Consider the following 20,627-nt stretch of genomic DNA (forward strand, 5'->3'; position numbering starts at 1 on the left):
CCTAAGAAGTTTTAAACGGTGGTGCATTCAATGACCACTGTTTCCTACGGTATGGTTCATCTAAGATTTGGATCAACTTCAGTTTTCGGATCATGCCTTTAAATGATCTGCCAAGATGGATGGACGGGGTGGATTTAGAATACATACATTAAGGTAGTAGAAGGCCCGCACCGTCTAGTCGGCTACCTGTAAATTGCAAAGGTGACACGTGGCCCGTTCCATAAGTCGCTTACAAATCGGACCATCGTCCCACCTAGATTACAGTTCTCGTTAAAAGACAGGTCATCGCCAGAATACAAAATCTCGAGGTCCTTCCTCTTCTGCTTGCTTCCGGTTCCACATCCGATCGAAAGCCGTAGAAATCTCACCTTCTGACCATGGGCTGCTCCTCCTCACTTCCCGGTATCATAGTCTCTCTTCCTCTCTCACATCGTTTTTTTTTTTTTTTGTGTTTTTGTTTTTGTTTTGTTTTGTCTTGGTTTTTTTTTTTTTTTTGTTTTCGTTTTGTTTTGTTTTGGATGGTTTATTTTTTATTTTTCCCAAGTTCCAATTCGCCCTGGAATTCTCAGAAGATTCTTCTCATTCTCTTCTTGAATTTCTAGGTTCCTAGGGTTTGACCATTTGGATTTGGCTTTTGAGGTGGATGAAATTGAATTCGATTGTATTCTGTATGGTAATTGCTCGTTAGGGTTTTGGTAAGTCGGGCTTAGGTTTCTGTTCTCTGATTTCACATTCTGTTGTCGTTACTCATAGTTTGATTCTTATAACCATTAACCGTTGCAATAATTTAGCTCATGTAAGAAAGAAGAAAGGGATTCCATTTGAGCTTTGACAATCGTATCTCGTTACAAGAAAAAAGCTTTGGAATCAAGGTCAATATGACAATTGAGCTAATGTTGTGGCCCAATAATCATTGCTAGTGGACAGTCCTAGCCATATAACTGATTCAATTTTCGCTCATGTGTGCGATATTTTGCATCATTAGTGTTTTCATAGTTCTTTCATTAATTCGCTTTACATTGATAACTCCACAAACCATATCTATCTTTATTGGTGATTCAGTTTTTCCTGTATTGGAGTTGTAGGAAGGTCTCTATGGCATGGTAAGCTAATAGTCACAATTCAATTTGTGTCTTTTTATTTTTTATTTTTAATGAATATCGCAAAGTTCTATTAAAAGAAGCCAAAGGCTCTAAAAGGGCAAGGGGAAGGCCCAATTGGACGTGGGTTAAGGTAGTAGGGAAGGACTTGAGGACCAATGGTTTAACTGAGGATATGGTCAGTGATAGAGTGGAGTAATGGAACAAGATTCGTGTAGCTGACCCCAATAGTTCAGATAAGGGTTAGATGATGATGATGAAGTCGAAGAGAGAAAACCAAGGAAAGCAGGTAGAAAAAGACCAAAAATATACCCCAACAAATCTGCTGCACTCTGAATCTTCAACCCAATTCCCCTTTATATGTGATTAGGGATTCCCTGCTAACACCTTAGTTAGCTAGGGAGCTGGCTTTAGGATTTGCTTCTCAATGCACATGGGAGGAAGAGATAGACATGCTTGCATGTAAGTCTATGAAATGCACTCATTTTGCAACGTACCACAGGCAGTAACCTGACTTATATATGCCCCCAAATCCTGTTATTTAAAACCTTGGTGAGCAGCCTTGCAAAATATGCTAATTTTTTGTATAATAACTACGCAGTTTTTTTTTTTTCATAAAGGAGGAGTGGTGTCATCCGAAATTGGATATAGCTTTTAGCCAAATCAGTGTGGAAGAAGTTGATATCCTGGAGCCTACAGAGGAAAAGGTTTGGGCAGCTTTGGAGCCCTTGTGATTTGATAACACCTTGGGTAGGGATGGCTTTCCCATTGTGTTGTTTTGATCTTTTCAGAATGAGGTGTGCTATGATGACTTTGTAAAACGAATATTACAAAAGCAGTAGGCTGTTGGCTGATGAAGGGTATGAATGCAGCTTTTATCGCCCTCATTCTAAGGAAAGAATATGCCAAGAAGTATCTAGCTTTAGACCAATCAGTTTAATTGGGGGCCTATATAAAATTATTTTGTAGGTGTTAGTGTTAAGACTGAAGAGGGTGCTGTAATATATTCTCTTCATTCCAGAGCACCTTATTAATGGTAGGGCTGATGGGCATATTCTAGATGGCGTCCTCAACTAATTGCTTATGAATGTAGGTGTCAAACTTAGAGTGAACAAAAGATGGTTATCGTTTGTAAATTTATTTGTTAAAAGGCTTATGATAATGTGGATTAGAACCTTTAGATTATATGCTTTGGAGGAAAGGCTCCTTGGTACGTTGGAGAGGATGGATTTGGGAATGTGCTATTTTGAAAAATACTCAATGTTGTTTAATAGGTCTCCTAAGGGATACTTTAGTGTATAAAGAGGGATTAGATAGGGGGATTCGTTGTCTCCATTCCTATTGGTGGAAAATATAATCTTTCAAGGGTTGCTTTTGATGTTGGTAATGGCTTGCCAATTAGATTTCGATGTTGGTAATGGCTTGCCAATTAGATTTTGATGTTGGTAATGGCTTATCAACTAGATTTTGGTAAAACAGATGGCGTGGAGATACTCCGTTTGGTATATTGTATGGAGCCTTTGTGCTATAACAGTCATGTTCCTAAAAAATATTATCTTTCAGGGGGTTGCTTTAGATGTTGGTAACGGCTTGTCAATTAGATTACGGGAAAATAGATGGTGAGGAGATACTTCATTTTGTATTTTGTACGGAGGAGGCCGTGTCATCGAATGCCTTGAGAGATTAGGCAACCAAGTTGTGTGGTTTCGTGTCTTCATATGAGACTTAAACAAGGATGAGGAGGTAGACTTTCCTAGCCTCATGGGATCCCTTAATTTTGTGGTGATTGGTCATCTTAGGGAGGATAAGAGACTATGATGTGGGCTCACTTGGATTGTAAGTTGCTTGACATAAACTACTTATGCCCCAAGTTGTTTATCTTGGTTTCTACTTATTTAGTAGATAAGTATATTTGGTAAGCAATATACTTATAAGGCAAAAGGTAGAAAACGATGTTTGTTTTCCAACATTAAGTAATTCTTTAACTTTGCTTTACTTAAAATTCTTATGGATATAGCCTTATGTGGTAATCACCACAAGCACAGTGGGGATCTGTCGGTATTCTTGATATTACTTAAAAATGGAATCCAACACCACAAGCAACATTTAATACAAAATCAAATATAAAATTCAATTTAAATAAAAAATCCAAAGCATCCATAATTATATTTGAAAGTTTAATAAAACACATAAGTATGGATGGATTTGAAAAATCAATCCATAACATCCTGCCATTTGTTTACAAATCTCATCTCGAACTATTTACATCTCTTGCTGTCGTCGTTGACTTACATTCACTTTTGAAGTAGATGGATCCACTCCATCTCATCATCTAGAACCACCATATCCTCCATCCGGTACATCTCAAATATTAGGTCTTATTGAGTGTGGTGCCATTTAAAATTATGCACCACACATGAAGCTACTACAATAGTTCTCTACTTTTGGAGTGAATAAGAATGTATCATTTTTAGGAGGGGAAGTGTGCTTTTAATACCCTGTAGCATCTTTTGATCACATTACGAAATGATGAGTAAGCATAATTGAAACATTCTCTTGCTGGTCGGGTTCGTCTCATATAATTGTTCAGATGATTATGTTTTCCTTTATACAGTGACAGAAACCTTAAAATGTTTGTGTAGCTAGAGTTGACGATATAATACTTTCTTGAAACAAATTACAAGAAAACAAGTCATCCTATTGATCATTCTTACATGTAGAAAGTAAAAAATTAGGGTATTGATTACCTTTAGAGGGTGTGGGAAGCACAACGTTGCATTTGTAATAGCTTCCATAAAGACTCCGTAGAGACTGAAATGTTGCATATTTATCCTCTCAATTGCATTGGCTTTCCTTGTATTTAAGTGTTAATTCGATATAATTCTATATGTTTTCATCATGCGAAGTGATTTTGGACTTAAAGATGAATATGTGCTTAAAAGGATGAATTTAGAGCTTAAAAGAAGATAATGAAGAATTTGAGATTTGGAGGTGATTAATGAAGATTTCAAGTGCCAAAGATCCAAGAAAACCAAGGGCAAAGGATGAAGAAAAGGGTGAAAAAATCATAAGTCCATTAACAGAAACAACAGACTGTTCGATCCCACCGGATTGAGACTTACAACAGTTTTTTTTTTTTTTTTGGAGTTTTGAGAGAAGATTTTGCTCGACAGTCTTCTTCAAATCAAGGTTTTGTATTTGTTGAGCAGAATCTCCGCACTTGATCGATCCTTTTATGATTTGAGAGGTGATTTTGTTGGATAATCTTCTCCAATCAGTGTTTTGAATTTTTAGTAGAACCTCTACGGGTTGATTGAGCCTTTCAACGTGTTATTGAAATCTGCTCAAGGAAACACTTATCTTTTAGATTTGCTAATCAAGTCGCAAGATCACCCCTCTCTCTTCATCCAGCCGTAAGATCACCCCTCTCTTCTTGGTTTTTCGTGAATTGGGATTTGACTATTGTTTTAAACTTTGTTTTGATCCATATTGCATGGATTCCATATGGCCTCTTCGTTAATGTCTGAGATGGTTCAATCAACTCTAAGATGGAGAGATTTATTGTTCATTCTAAAAATCTTGGTTTGTAGATTACGAGCCATAAAGTTAAGTCCAGTAATTATCTTTAATGGTGGAAAGTAGCTGAGATGTTTATTGAAGGAAAGCAGAAGGTTGGTTATATATATGGTAGTATTATCAGAACTTGTGTGTTAGATCCTTATGGAGATTGGAAATAAGATAATGTGCATTTCATGCCCTAGCTTTTGAATTCTATGGAACTAGAAGTAAAGGCCTTTTCTTATTATTTATTGTCCGTGAGATTTGGTTGAATGCTCATGAATTATATGCCGATCAGAATAATATGGCTTAGATTTACAATATTAATTAGGCGATTGGGATTTCGAGAAAGGAGGAGCGTTTAATTTTTGATTATTATGCTAAGATGCGTGGTTTGTGACAGGAATTATCTTTCATAAATTTCCAATTTGCTTGTACCACCGATGTAGAGGGATATAAACAAAGTATTGAGAAAAAGAGGATCTTCGAGTTGTTAGCAGGTCTTAGTTCTAATTTTGATCTCGTGTGGCTTAGAATTTTGGTTCACCTATCCAGCCTTCCTTAAATAGCGTTTATGCTCTGCTCTTAGGAGATGAGAGGCGCCGTGCAGCTATGGGACCGACCATGGTTGAGAAACCTGCTCTTCTGGCCTGGTTTACAAATTTTGATAATGCTGGTACTGGAAGAGGTAGAGCTACTGGTCGAGGAGGTCAGGATGTAGGTCGTGGTCGTGGTGTTGGTCATGGTTGTAGTGCAGACTGTTTGTGTACTCATTGTGGTTGTTATGGCTATACTTTTGACTATTGTTGGTACTTCATGGTAGACTACCTCAAGGCCGTTCTACTAATTCGGCTACTACAGATTATAAAGACTTTCTAGAAACTATTGGTGAAATGGCTCCATTGGCAAAGTCATCCATGGTTCAACCAACCAGGGTTGTGTTTCATCTCTTAAAAAGTGAGTATGATGCTTTACTAAGGGATGCCACCTATAATAAGATCTCTCTGTTTACATCTTTGGCTCAAAAAGGTAATTCCTTTACTGCTCTTCACACTACTTCTGAGTCAAATCCTTGGATAATTGAATTGGGGGCTACCGATCATATAGTAGGTACAATTGTTTCTTTTTCTTTGTTTATCTTAGATCCTCATATAGGTCATGTGAAGTTTGCACCTTGACACCTAGGGTATTGTATTTTTTTTTTTGGAGGAAATCTTGTTACATGGAAGACTAAGCAACAAATTGTTGTTGCAACCAGTGTTCGAAATATCGGTATCGCACAATGTATCGCACCCTTGAGATACAGATACGCATCGGTTATCGCACAGGATATATCGTTTGTATCGCATAGTTTATCGCACTTTTTGGGAAACATGGGGAAACATTGGGAAAATGGTTGAATTTTTTAATGGAACTTTGGGGATTGTTAAAAAGGCCCTCAAATACACACTTTTAAATCATAACATCTCAAAAAAAAGATGCACATAATAAATTTCCTTTGTATAGGGTCCTAAGTTATGCGGTGTTTAACTGAACTAATGCAACTATATTTAAATTGAATGGATGATATTTATAAATATATCATAGTCATGTATGAAAACACAACCAATTCAGTGAAAAGCAAAATAAGAACTGAAGAAGTAAAATTTGATAAATATACATATCAATGATGGGGACTAGTTGTGGTCTAGACCCACATAGAGTTGTGTGGTGGCTCGTAATCATCATCTCCATCTCGATGGGGCTGGGCATAGTACTGCTGCTCCACAATTCGACAATATTGTGCCCAAGTCATAGTAGAGTGGTACCAGTTAATATACTCCCTTACATAACGCTGATACTCATCCTCTCCGAACTGAATTAATACGCCCATTCGTGGGTACTGTGTAATCGTCACAGTCTGTAACTGATATGGATCTGGGAAGGGCACATATGAAGCTCCTTGGTATCCATATTGTTGGCCATATCCATACTGCTGCTCATATCCTTGCCCATATGCAGAAGTGAACTCTTGACCAGGGTTGAAAAATGATGTGCCGTAACTGCTGGAGTCACTCGTCGCATATCCACTAGGTCCATATCCATGCCCATACTGTGGCACAGAACTCGAGGTACTCTCCAGTGTTTGTGATCCAGATTCATGTTGTGGCCTGTAACTCGAGCTCCCCTCCCTCGTCCGTGATCCAAATCTAGAGCCACCTCGCTTGCCACGAACGCTTGTGTCTCTCATGCATTTTGCTTGTAACTCCTCAAAATCTGAAAGTTTATGAGTCTTCTTTTTCTGCAGTAGCTTTTGACGCGTGTTTGTTTTATTGTAAACAAGACGAGGTCGTGGTTCTCCCGGACGAGAACCATGGTCAGGGTCCTGCGTGGAATGATCGAAATTTTCCTCCCCGGTAAAAGGGCTAAGAGGCCTCTTATCCTGACTCCCACCTGTGTCCCCACCATCCCCGTCGCCACCACCACCACCATCATCATCATCCTTACTGTCATCAGATTCATCGTCACCCTTATCACCGCCATCATCATCATCGGACTCATTTCCTGCATCACTCTCTGACTCAGTTCGGTGTTAGATAATGTTTCCCCGCTACGTGTCCCGCGTGATAGTGACTGCCGTGGGCTGCCCTCCGGACTCCTCGTTAATGGGTCGAATGCCTCATCAGGAGACCTCTGCTGCTCCACATGTTTGTCAACATCAATTCCTTGTGTCTCTGCTTCTGCCGCAATATGTGGCTCTGGTCGCCCATCCGAGGTATCTAAGTCATCCAACCTAACCCACTGGTAAACTAGGTCATCCTCCGCATCCTCAGCATATGCTTGCTGTCCGACTGTCATCAGGTCCAGTGGGTCTTCCTGTGCTTTTCTTCTTCTTTCCGAGCGGAGCAACCTCTCTTGTAACTTTATATTGTAGTGACAATACACTAGCTTCTGAAGCCTCTCATACCCTATTCTATTACGTTTATTTGTATGTATGAGGGAGAATGTACTCCAATTCCTTTCACAGGGTGACGAGGACACCGTCTGTGCAAGCACACGGACAGCCAGTCGTTGTAAAACCTCACAGTCAGTCCCATACATAGACCACCATTCGCCTGCATATCATAAGATTCTTTCATTATCCTAGATTTTCCAAAATAATATAAAAGTTAAGTTTACTACAGTGACTCACGTGGCATCATGGCGTTCCTTGACTTCACTGCAGGGTGACACCTAAACATCCCAACTGCGTCGCGGAATTTAACAATCTGTTGATGGTGTATAGCAACTAGAATAAGTATTTAATGATTGAGATGAAGATAAGGAGAATGTAAGTGCGGAACATATTTACCTCACTACCAAAGGTGCCTTTCCCTGGACAGTCGGGGAATAAGTGATCGTACACCTCATGCACAACCCTTTTTAATGAATTATCATCGAAGAGGTTCTGGCTGTAGTGGTATTTGGGATTTAGGAAATATGCTGAAAACCAACATATACACATCAATACAACCCTCATTTATTATTGCATATGGAAAAAAAAATCCATATAGGTACTTACCAGCCTGATGTAGTGGGTGAGAAAGCGTCCTTTCCCAACGATCGTCTATTATTGCATGCACCCACTTATATGCATTGGGAGCTTTAACCATGATAGCCTCTTTCATCAGTTGTATAGACGGATACAACGACCCCATTGACGGATTTGTCTCATTGTCCACCATCCTCAACACCACATAAATAGGCTCTATAATACTCACAACACCACGCACTTTATCCCAAAATGAATTTCCCAGCACCAGCTCCTCAATTCTATAGGTTACTTTTGTCAACCTCTTTTTCCATTTTACGTAATCATGAGAGGCGAAAAGCTCTCGTAACCCCTGTTTGTGTTTGAGAAGGCTACTTAAGGCAATATAATTTGTGGCGAACCGCGTCGCTCTGGGGCGCACTATATCCCCACCACACCTCTCGCGCATTGCTGCTAATAACCAGCTGTGGTTGTATACAAAGTTTGTGATGAGCCGTGCATCAGTAATTACAGTCTTCACCGAAGGACTATCCCCGATCGCCTCCAGCATGAGATCGATGCAATGGGCTGCGCAGGGGGTCCAATACATATGATACTTGCTCTGAATATCCTTCCCCGCCTTACCAAATGCACTCCCATTATCCGTAACAAACTGCACAATATTTCTCCTCCCAACATCTTGCATGACGTTGTGCATTAGTTTGTAAATGTAGTTAGAATCCTTGATCTTACTACTCGCATCTATACTCTTTAGGAACACCGCCCGTCCCCTGGAATAGACCATAAAATTTATAATCGACATCTTCGTCGGTCCGGTCCAACTGTCACACATGACGGTGCAGCCATACATCTCCCATGACTGCCGATACGAATCAACGTATGTCTTCATTTCTGCATGTTCATCATCCAAGTATTTCCCCATGATCTGGACGGGTGTGGGAGGCTGTACACCCTCACCCCCACGCTGTACTTCACTTATCATATTTTTAAAGTGCGGGCTTGCTGCGGCATTTGCGGGGATTTGATCGTATATAAAAAATTCTGCTATAAATTTTTTAACTTTTTTCCTCACATCCCCTCCACTAAACATCTCATTTATTTTCTTTTGTGTCCCTCCTGCCTCTTTGTACATCCTCGGATCTGAAGGTAGATCTGGTACCCGCATGCTACTACTCCTGCCTATGCCGCATATTCCTCCCCGCCGACTACCCTCCCCTGATCCACCCTTCACACTCTCCCCTGCTCCACTCCCCCCACCACGCTCATGGATAGACCTCTCAAATCTAGGCCTACTTGTGTCCCACCTCCTATCCTGATCCCTCTCCCACTGATCCCGTATGGACTCTTGAATTGCGTGTCTGTATTCGGGATCATCATCATTATCGAGATCCACTACATCATCCTCACCTGCATATGGTGGCCGCTCCAACTCCTCCCTAATCTCCCTCTCCCGTGCATGTCGTTTATCTTTTGTCTTCACATTTTTTTTCAATATGGTCCTCATCTGTTTTCGCACATCTTGTGGGCACTTCGGGCAATCCACAACATTGCGATACCCTCCCGCTAAATGCTCCTTTAAGCGGGTTACCCCACCACTCCTTGATACATGGCCACATAAATTACATATACTCCCAAATCGATTATCGGGAATGGGCCGACCGTACGTCCACCTTATATCAGGTTGTCTCCCTCCTCTTCCTCCTGACATATTTTACCTATAAAATAATATTTTATCTATCCATTGAGATTGGATAGAGTCAAAATCAGATAGATCCACCACTCAGATGGGCCACACCACATGGAATAATGAGATTTGATGCCAACAATAAGTTAATAATTAGGGGCCATCCAATTAGTGGTCATCATTTGAACACTAATTAGATTGAGTGTACGCTGCCCATTAGATCTATTGTTGGAAGAAGGCCCAAAAATTGCATCTATCAAGTGATCCTAATTATATCGGCGGTGACGTGCAAATGGGTGGCTACATTAAAAGGTGACCTTTGTATGTACAATGGGTCCCATCCGACAAGGAAGACCTTGTCTATCCATTGGAGGTATTGGACATATGGACGGTCCAAATTTCATAAAATTGCCACAAGGAGACGAAAGATATGGACAGTTTTCCATCGTAGATCAGTTGAAAAGGACCCTGATTACATAGGTCCCTCTTTATGGCGACATTTTGGCTATCTATATTAAATACAAGTGGAGAATATTTTAAGAGAGATGATCCGGTGCTCTCAGATAACTATATGATATAGTGCTCCTAATTGTATTAGGACACTTCCAATTCATTGATCTGGACCGTTCATTAGGTCCAATGCACATTTTCATGTGCTATGATACAAATGCCACCCGATGCGAAAAACATTAGCCATTTGATCAATGGTATCTAATATGGACAGTCAAGATAATTTACACAAAATAGGTCAAATCAACAATTTGATCTGTAAATTCATTAGGGATCATCATGGATTAGGTTTGATTCTAAAGAGATGCTTTTGTTAGAGAATCGTAACCATCCATCCATTGCTTGGAAAAAGAATGGCTACAGTAAAAAAGCTAAATCAAGGATGGATTAGATAACCCGATGAGTGCTATTTTTCATTGTTGGCCGTAAGATGTTTGTTTGACTTAATGAACAGTTCAGATCGATCGAATGGGCTGTCTAAGTAAACCTACGAAAGTAGGAGCACTATAACTTACATTAATCTAAGAGCATTAGAGCATTTCTCATATAACCAAATTTCTCCTCTGACTTGGGCGCGTCATACGTAGAAGGGATCTCATCCAAACGTGTTAACATGGCATATATGTGGTGGAGACATATAGGCCGTTCATCAAGTAGGGACCACCATGAACACGTCCTTACATAGATATTGAACACGAAGGGCTTAGATCTCCCACATGTGCGCCACATTGACACGTGCCATCTACTTGTTTTGAGTACCGGGCAAGTTGGACTCATTTCTGTGCAACCACTCATCCGCCATGCACGTGGCGTACAAGCATGCATATCTGATATATTTGTTGTATCCGCACCGTTGATTCATTTGAAGATATCAATTTAGGGCATGACCAAAAGAATGAGTCAAATCCAAGGCTTAAATGGACCCCACCATAGAACACAGTGGAGAGAGTGACGTCCACCATTAAAATTTCCTAAAGCCCAGAAACAGTGGATCAAACTCATTTTCTGTCTCATGCCTTAAAATGCTATATGTAAGTGTATGGACGGTGTAGATACAACACATACATATTGGTGGGCCCCATAGAACTTGGTGCGTCACTTGAGCAGTCTGGCTACGCGACCCGTCAGTGTGCGGGGAGACGGATTGGCTACTCCCCCTGACATCGGCCTCATGGCTGGTGGTCGGTGCTTTGTGGGCCCCACCATAATGTATTTCTTTCATCCATTCCGTTCATCCATTTCTATGGATCATTTTAGGGATTGATACAATAAATCATAGGGATGTAAATCGAAGGTGGACCACACAAAAGGAAAACAATAATGATTGGATATCCACCATTAAAATCCTCCTAAGGCCCACTGTACTGTTTATTTGACATCCAATCTGTTGATTGGGTCCTAAAGACCCAGATGAAGGGAAAAAATAAATATCAGGTTGTTCCAAAGCTTTTATGGCTCCTACAATATTTTTAATGGTCAACGTTCATTCAACACTGTTTCCTGTAATGTGGTCCACTTGAGTTGTGGATATGGTTTAATTTAGGGCTCAACGCCTAAAATGATCAGTAAAAACGGATGGACGGCTTGGATAAACCACGTGTAATCACGGTGGGCCCAACAGAGTTTACTCAGTAAGATAATAGCATACTGAGTACGCAATCCAGTGAATGCCGGTCAGTGACTGAAGTGAAGTCACAAAGTTACGTGGTTCCCACCATGATGAATTTTTAGATCCACATTCATACATTTGAAGAGATCATTTTATAGCATGAGCTAAAAAATGGCTCAGATCCAGAGCTCGAGTGGACCCCACCATAGAAATCAGTGGAGAAAGGTTTCAACGGTGGAAAGCATTTACCCCATCGGCAGGGAAGCGGATTGCGTACTGAGTAACTCAGTATGCTAAGCGTGCTGAGTAAACTTTGTGGGATCCATTGTGATTTATCTATTTGATCCACACCGTTCATCCATTTTAAAAGTTAATTTCAGTTCATATACCAAAAAAAAATAAATTATATCTAAATATCAATAGACCACACCACAGGAAAGAGTGTGAAATGAGTGTCTACCATTGAAAATTTCTAGGGGCCACCAAAGTTTTGGATCAAGCTGATATTTTTTATTTCACTTCATCCAAGTCTTTTTTATCTTTTGAACATGGTGGATGAGAAATAAATATCACTTTGGGCACTAGAAAGACTTCAACGGTCGAAATCACTATTCCCATTGTTTCCAGTGGTATGGTTCACTTGAGCTTTGTATATGCTTCAATTTTAGGCTCAACGGATAAAATTATGTGAAAAATCGTATGGATGGATTGGATAACACACATTCAAGGTGGACCACAATTGAGTTTACTCAGTACAATAAAAGCGTACTGAGTAACTAGTATGCAATCCTATTTCCATCCGCCGAAGCGGATTGGGCACTGTGTACGGAGTAAACTCTGTGGGGTCCACTGTCATTCATGCATTTTATCAAATCCGTCCATCCATTTTATAATATAATTTCATGTCTTTTGAAAGAAAAATTAATCATATCCAAAGCTCAAGTGGACCACACCACCTGAAACAGTTTGAATTGAAGTCTACCGTTGAAAAGTTCTTGGGGGCCCACAGAAGTTTTAGATCAAGATGATATTTGTTTTTTCCATTCATCCATGTCTTTGTGATATTATGAACAGTTTGGATGACAAATAAACATCATTGGGGGCCTTATAAATATTTCAACGGTGGAAATCAATACTTCCACTGTTTCCTTTGGTATGGTCTACTTGAGATTTTGATATACTTTATTTTTGGGCCCCACCCATAAAATGATCTGGAAAAACGGATGGACGGCGTGGATGAACTAGATGCTTAACAGTGGGGCCTACAGAGTTTAGTCAGTACGATAAGAGCGTACGTAACTCAGTACGCAACCCGATTTCCCCATCCGCCCCTCTTTTCATCTCCCTCTTCATTTTCACCTCCATGGCTCCATCCACGCAGTCCGATCCAGTTTGTCCCCTCAAATCTCGGCCCGAAAGGAACGGTGAGTCGATCTGGCCTGATTCCTCACCGGAATCTCCGAGAAAAAGGGAAGACGAAGAAAATGGCACTTACCTGTCGAATGGCTCACCTCCGATCACCGCTATAGCAGGTACCCTTCGATTTCTTTCTCTTTTTTTTTCTAATTCATTCTTTTTTTTTTTTTGATTCTCCATTGCTCGGATCCGATTTTTATGGTGTGCGTGGGTGGTTAGCTACAGTGGGACTCGTGAGTCCCCTGCAATCTACCCGTGACTGTTCGTGCGTTGATGTCCGACAATAATGGAGAGGAAATGGCGCGATATTGTTGATATATCGTGCGATATCGCCGATAATATCGGCCGATATTTGGATTTGGGATTTTTTGGTATCTTCCGGAGGTTATCGCGAGTATATCGTCTCGTAGTGGTACGATACCGATGATATCGGCCATCGGCCGATAGTATCGATATTTGAAACACTGGCTGCAACTTGCAAGATCCAGTGCTGAGGCTGAATATAGAGCTTGTGATGAATATTGTATGTGAAATCTTGTGGTTGAAAAGCTTCGTCGCTGAGTTAGGATTTTTGGTGACTAATCTTTTGCCCATCTACTGTGATGATAAGATTGCAATTCATGTCGCTTCCATCCCTTTTTCCATGGGTGCACAAAATATATTGAAGCTAATTGTCATTTTATTCATCAGAAGGTTACTGTTAACATTATTTCTACTCCCCTTGTTAGGTCTATAGATCAACTCCCTGATATCTTTACTAAGGCCCTCTCAGTTGAAGTGGTAAGACGTATTCAAGGCAAGTTGGGCATGATCGATATCCATGCATTTGCTTGAGGGGGAGTGTTATAATATATTTGGGTTGCCGTGGGCTCCTAATTTGGGCCGTGGGCAAGGGGTTCCATTGCGGTAACGGTGGGCATAATGGTGCTCACCGTTATCGTTACGTTGTATCGGCGTAACAACCGATACGGGGGTGTAACAGCCGTTACGCTCCTTGTAATGGCTTTTTTTTTTTTCCCTAAAAAACTCCGGAAAAATATGCATTAAATCCAGAAAATTGTAAATATTCCAAATATGCATTCATTTATAATTTTGAACATGTTTATAGTGGTGTAATAGTTCACTCTTTTGTGAGAATGATGTATTGGGTTGTCTTATGAATTTATGAACCTGACAGCTTGGAATTGACTACAAAGCTCCTAGATTTAATTTTCTAACCATTTAATATAAATGCTAAATATATCAAAATGAATATAATACCAAAATATTTCACATTGAAATTTTTTAAGAAAAATTAAAATTAAAATTGGATGAATATTTTGCCGATTTGGGGCTAATTTGGGGACCATTCAATGCCTCAAATCAGTCTCAAATTCATGCAATTTATTGACACTTATCCTATTAATATAATTGGTCCTAAATTGATGGATATTTATTGGACGGTAAATAATGAAAAAAAATTCAATGGTACTATTTTTAAAAAAAGGGATTGCAAAGCAATAATTAAAATTGTTCAAACAATTTCATTTTGGGCTGTGACTCAGCAATAATGGGTCCCATAACTTGATAGGTTCATTTTTGAATTAATATATGCCATGTGTACAATTTTTTAGGGGCATATTAGGTGAGATAAGGGTAACAACTTAATGGGTAAGGCCTTGACCATGTGGCCCACCTTGATGTATCTGTTGTATATCCATGCCATCCATCCATTTTGCACGCTCATTTAAGGCATGCTCCAAAAAATGAAGCAGATACAAATCTAAGATGGACCACACCATAGGAAAAAGATTGAACGCTTGCCATTTAAAACTGCCTAGTTTCCAACATAGTTTATTTGCCATCCAACCTGTTGATAAGGTCACATTGACCTAGATGAAAGGGAAAACACAAATAGTAGCTTGATCTAAAACCGTGGCCCTTAAGAATTTTTTTTATTTTTTTTTAATTATGGTGGAAGTTAAATCCCTATTGTGTGGTCCACTTGAGATTTGGATCTGCTTCATTTTAGGGACCATGCCCTAAAATGATCTGGAAAAACTGATGGACGGTAGGGAATACAACACATACATCAAGGTGGGCCCCACGAAACACAACAGGTGCATTTAGCGTCAAACGCCACAGTAGTTTAAAAAAAATTAAAACTTGGCCGCGCTCTCTTTTAGAGAGAGAGAGAGAGAGAGAGAGAGAGAGAGGGCCTCAGTCACAGGATCATAGCACAAGAAGAAGAAGGTATGCATTTTTTTCCCTCTTTATTTATTATTATTAATTTTTTTTTGAAAATTGCCATTATGGTGGTAACAGCTGTTCCTGTTCCAACTTTCAAAGGATCACCGTTTCCGACCTGTAAGATGTAATGATATTAGTCGTTATTGTTATGTATCGGCTGTTACGGCCAATATGTAATTGTTTTTGAACACCTTGGCTGTGAGCCTTTGGAACTATTCGTTTAATGTTATTTCTTATTTTTTTATTACTTATTTTCTATATTGTCATTTTACTTGGGAGTATTCTATTTAATTTGGCATATTTTGCCTTCTAAATACAATTGGGGTTCGATCACCCCACTGATCTTTCTCTTCTTTTAGAGCTTTTCTACTTTACACATGGAAACAATTTTTTTTTTAATATGTGATTAAAGTTCAAATATACAAGTTAGTAACAATTTACAAATTTAAATTCATGTAAAAGCTAAATGTACGAGTTAAATGGACACGTTGTTAACAATCGTGAGGGATGGTACCATCAATGGATAGCATCAAAATTTTAGATTCTTGACACTAAGCTACATTTCACAATGAATAGCACCAAACTTTTAAACTGTTTCAAAACTAAGCTACATTTTAGAGAGTTTAAATTCTCACAGATAAGAAAAATTCTCACATTTGTAATTCCAGAGAGTTTAAATTTTCACAAGGAAAATCCACATACTATCACGGTTACATCCAAAAAATCATCCACTACAATCCATCAAATGCGAAAAGGAAAAATGATGGAGAAGAACATGAACAACAAGACAATAACAGAGATACACAAAAAGATACCTTCAAAATAGTATAATGGCATTGGCAGGAGAACTCAAAATCAAATTTCAATCTCTCTCTCTCTCTCTCTCTCTCTGCAATTCTTTCCATTCCATTCTCATAAGAACGAAAGAACCAATACCCATTTCCAATCTCCACTGATACTACTGAAAAAACCAAAAACCAAATCAAAATTCTTTCTCTGACTCCATCACTTTCTCATACCTATCATCACCATCCTCACTGTCATGGGTGTCAAAAGGTTACTTAGCATGTGTGCCTGTGTCGGTATTCAAGGGATTGCATGCAGTGTTTTAAATATCGACGATATCGGCCGATATATTCCACTATATTTCTTGTATCCCACCCGTGCGATACGAAACACACAAGTAGTGGGATATATCCCACATGTTTGTTCTGGTGAGCATTTTTTATTTTCGATTTTTTTTCTTCTATAAATCATATTAAATCAATGTCAAATTGTTACAAATCCATGTTTTTTCATGTTTTGCGTGAAAAATCATGGATTAGGATATTTGATTTTGAGACTTGGAGAAGAAGGACCAAGTTGCGGAAAATTGAAGGAAAAAATTTCCAATTTCTCGCAAATCGGTTGCAATCTGTGTCCAAACATAAAATCAAACATATATATAACCTAATTTAGTGATTCTTCTTTTGCTTTTGAATGTATTGCTTGTTTTTCCACACGTCTTTTGACATTTATAAATTATACAAATAAACTTTGAATATACTTGAATCAGTTCAATTAGACAACGCATAGATTAGGACCCCATACAAAGAAAACCTATTATGTGCACTTGTTTTTTTTTTATTATAAAATTTATAATGTTTTGATTTGTAAGCGTGTATTGATGTCTTTTTTAACAATCACTGAAATTTCATTGAAAAAATTGACCAATTTCCAATGTTTCCAACAACAACGATACATTACGCGATACAACCGATATATCCCATGCGATAACCGATACGTATCCGTATCCCAAGGGTGCGATACGTAACGCGATACCGATATTTCGAACACTAATTGCATGGGCCTTTGGTGGCATGAACTTTACCTTGGTCTATTGTACATCTGGGATTTCATGTGGACACATAAATCTAGCTGTGACCTTTGGGCTGCTGCTGGTCAGGAAGCTATCAAGCTGTCCTTGATAAGGATGTTTTCTACACAGAGATGCAATGCTTGGGGGTAATCTGTGGGGCTGGTGTGGTCAAAGGGTTCCTGAAGGGCCCTTACCAGATGTTGGGTGGGGAAACCAATGTTGTGAACCATTGCTACACCAAGGGAGATGGTTTAGGTGTTGAGATTGTGGGCAGCTTTGTGCTTGTCTGCACTTTTCTCTGTCACTGATGCCAAGAGAAATGCCAGAGATTCTCATGTCCCTATCCTTGCATCTCTCCCAATTGGGTTTGCTGTGTTCCTAGTGCACTTGGTCACCATCCCCATCACTGGAACTGGCATCAACCCAGCTAGGAGCCTTGGAGCTGGGGTAGGACTTGTAGCCGTGTACCACTATCTAAAAATATACACTTTGATTTGGGAAATACCACTATCATTATGTAGATCTTTTTGAGTACTACATGATTGATTCTGAGATCAGCAATTTGATTTCAAATGAGGAAGATATCACATCCTGATTGTTGCAGCTTGACTAGGGGACCACCGCTATTGTATGTACCTCAAATTCATTTGCCTGTGCCGATCAATATCATCCGCCTCCTGGCTGTGTACTACAAATCTTTGATTTTAGCCCACTTCCAAGGAGTTGTTGACTGAATTTGACAAAGGTTTCTAATACAGGGGCATTTCCACACCGGGCTTGAGTGGAGTTGCCTGTGGGATGCAGGGGCACACGTGGGGTGGGCGGCTTGTGTGAAGCGGTACCTATGTGATTTTGGGGCCCACGAGGGGGGTTTGGCCATGGTACCCATGAGATGTGGGGCCTGGGCTATGAGATAAAGGGATCGATTCGCCATGCTCTGATAGTTCGAGCTTTTAGAGCAAGTGGTTAATTGTCCTGCATCAAATTGGTATCAAAGTGGGAGGTCTCGTGTTCGAGACTCCTCACCGGGGGTGATTAATGCAGGGGCATTTTCACATCGGGATCGAGTGAGGTTGCCTGTGGAATGCAGGGGTACACTTGGGGTAGGCGACCCGTGTGAGGTGGGTGGCTCGTGTGAGGCGGTACCCATGTGATTTTGGGGCCCACGAGGGGTGTTCGGCCGAAGTCCAAACCCATGAGATATGGGGCTTGGGCTATGAGATAAAGGGATTGATTCGCCATGCTCTAACAGTTCGAGCTTTTAGAGCAAGTGGTTAATTGCCCTGCATTAGTTTCCCAGACCCCTTATTAATCATGCATTGAAGACCCTATTTGACCACTTATTCCACTGATACGGAGTCCTATTAGAGTGGGGTGTCTACAATTGGCCAAGTCCTTGGTATCGTCTTTGCAAGAAGTTAGCTCTCCCCCTCGTGCCATAGTTTGGGAGGCCCTTATGCCCCCAAGAGTCAAACCATTTGCTTGGACAGCCACAACAAACATAATAATTAGCTGTAGACAACCTGAAAAATCGTAACATGGTATTCCCCAATAGCTGTGTCATTTGCAGGAAAAAAAAGGAAGAGTTGGTCAATCATCTTTTCAATTATTTTTCCATGGTGAAACAAATCAAAATCTATCCTCTGTTAACTTGAGATGTTGTGGAATTTGACAAGTCCATTGGTGATTAATTGGTGTTGCGGCGTAGGCTGTTTTCTGGCAGAAGGAACATCCTCTAAAAGATGGCCTTTTTGGTTGTTCTAGGATGGAGCTGTGTCAATTGCATCTCTAAAGAGAAAGACACTGGTCTTGATTGTGAGTTGGGCATTCTCGAATCAGGAGTTTCAATGGTGTCAAAGGGAGAGTGTAATTGGCAGCTGCTGGCTTTTCTTTCAGGTGTGGGGTGGGGTCTGTGGGATTCCCCCTTTGCTCTTGGATTTTCTTTTTTGTTTTTTCAGGGCCGGTTTTTGTAGTGATGAAAGGGTCACTTAGTGCTGGTTCGTTCTTTCTTGTTTTTGCAACTTTTTTTTTTTTCCTTAATAAAATCGTCACCTTTCTTGAAGGGAATTTCAAGTGTGCTATAGATGGGTTCTAGGTGCTCGGCTGGTTTCACGGAAGCATCTTATTATAAATAAACTAAAAAACTCTGGCTGTTTGATGGTAACTCAACACTAGTTGTGAAACAAAAGGCTTCGACTTAGTTGTTACATTTTTAAGTTGCTGCATTTTCTTGTATATGTTCTAGGGGGTGTGATAATTCGATGAAACCATTGTTGGACCATCTGAATCAACATCCGGTTGTATGCAGGCTGGGTTTGTGGGCTAATCCTAGTGAACCAAGGCAGCCAACATCAGAATGTTGGTGCTGATATATAGGAGGAAAATTTGACTGGATGAGGATTTGAGATGTTCAGTAACATGTTATAAAATAGATTCATCATGTGTTAGTTGGGCTCATAAAATCACTGTGCGTTCTGTGATTTGTGGCATGGATAACTGTTTGTGGCTATCTCTTGGCGTTTTTAAAGATTTTGTGACTCTCTTAGTTGCTAGCAGTTATTGTTATTCTTTAATAGGACATCAATTGAAATTTATATAGATGCAACATTGATGCTCATGACATGAATTATCCAGAGAGAGTTCATATTGTATACTTTATTTAAGTGCCAATATAAACATATGATATTCATTTTAACTTATTATCTGTGTCCATTATGGTCAATCTTTTGCTAATGATGGCTTGAAGATTATAGTAGGCTGATGCTTTTAGCTAATGCTTGGCTTTCACTCTCTTCACTTTGTGTTGGGATCTTTCCTTTGATGTAATTATTTTTGTGGGATTGAATTCCCTGTTTTGTACCTTGTTCTCTGGTACATTTCATTATCCACTTAAAAAGTAGTGAAATATTAATTGGTCATTGAACACTTACTGTCTACATCTGTTTTTGTTTCAAAAAAAGTTGATCAAACATCTCTATTGGTTTTTATCTTATTAACCATCACTGTTTGTTTAAAGTCTAAATGCTCAACATTCATAGGTTATTTATATTATTTCCCATGTGCAACACTATAATAAAAACTGCAACTTGGTTATAGCTTCTCACTATTTTATCAATTTTCAATTCTTGAAACATGGCTGTTGGCATTCTTCA

General features: G+C 39.7%; 2 protein-coding genes and 1 pseudogene across 3 annotated transcripts in view; 2 read left to right on the top strand and 1 right to left on the bottom strand.

Annotated features, from left to right (window-relative positions):
- Positions 1-247: 247 nt before the first annotated feature.
- LOC131231876 (ras-related protein RABF1) overlaps positions 248-20,627 on the top strand; it is a 64,095-nt gene continuing 43,715 nt past the window's right edge. Inside the window, exon 1 of one of the 2 annotated variants that reach the window (XR_009164549.1) lies at positions 248-402. Coding sequence is in view for 1 of the 2 variants with exons in the window: in XM_058228214.1 (XP_058084197.1) it covers positions 378-402 (25 nt within the window). In the remaining variant the exon portion in view is untranslated. The remainder of the gene's footprint in view (positions 403-20,627) is intronic. The other variant, XM_058228214.1, reaches the window with a different exon arrangement.
- LOC131231875 (uncharacterized) lies at positions 7,251-8,662 on the bottom strand. The gene is made up of 3 exons (XM_058228213.1): positions 8,200-8,662; positions 7,990-8,120; positions 7,251-7,906 (listed from the first exon to the last, which is right to left on the bottom strand). The coding sequence occupies exons 1-3, from the start codon at positions 8,615-8,617 to the stop codon at positions 7,817-7,819; spliced, it is 639 nt and encodes a 212-aa protein (XP_058084196.1). The 5' UTR covers positions 8,618-8,662; the 3' UTR covers positions 7,251-7,816.
- LOC131230897 (aquaporin PIP1-2-like) lies at positions 13,336-20,624 on the top strand (annotated as a pseudogene).

The sequence above is a fragment of the Magnolia sinica genome, chromosome 17 (genome assembly GCF_029962835.1).
Source record: "Magnolia sinica isolate HGM2019 chromosome 17, MsV1, whole genome shotgun sequence".
Lineage (NCBI taxonomy): Eukaryota > Viridiplantae > Streptophyta > Magnoliopsida > Magnoliales > Magnoliaceae > Magnolia > Magnolia sinica.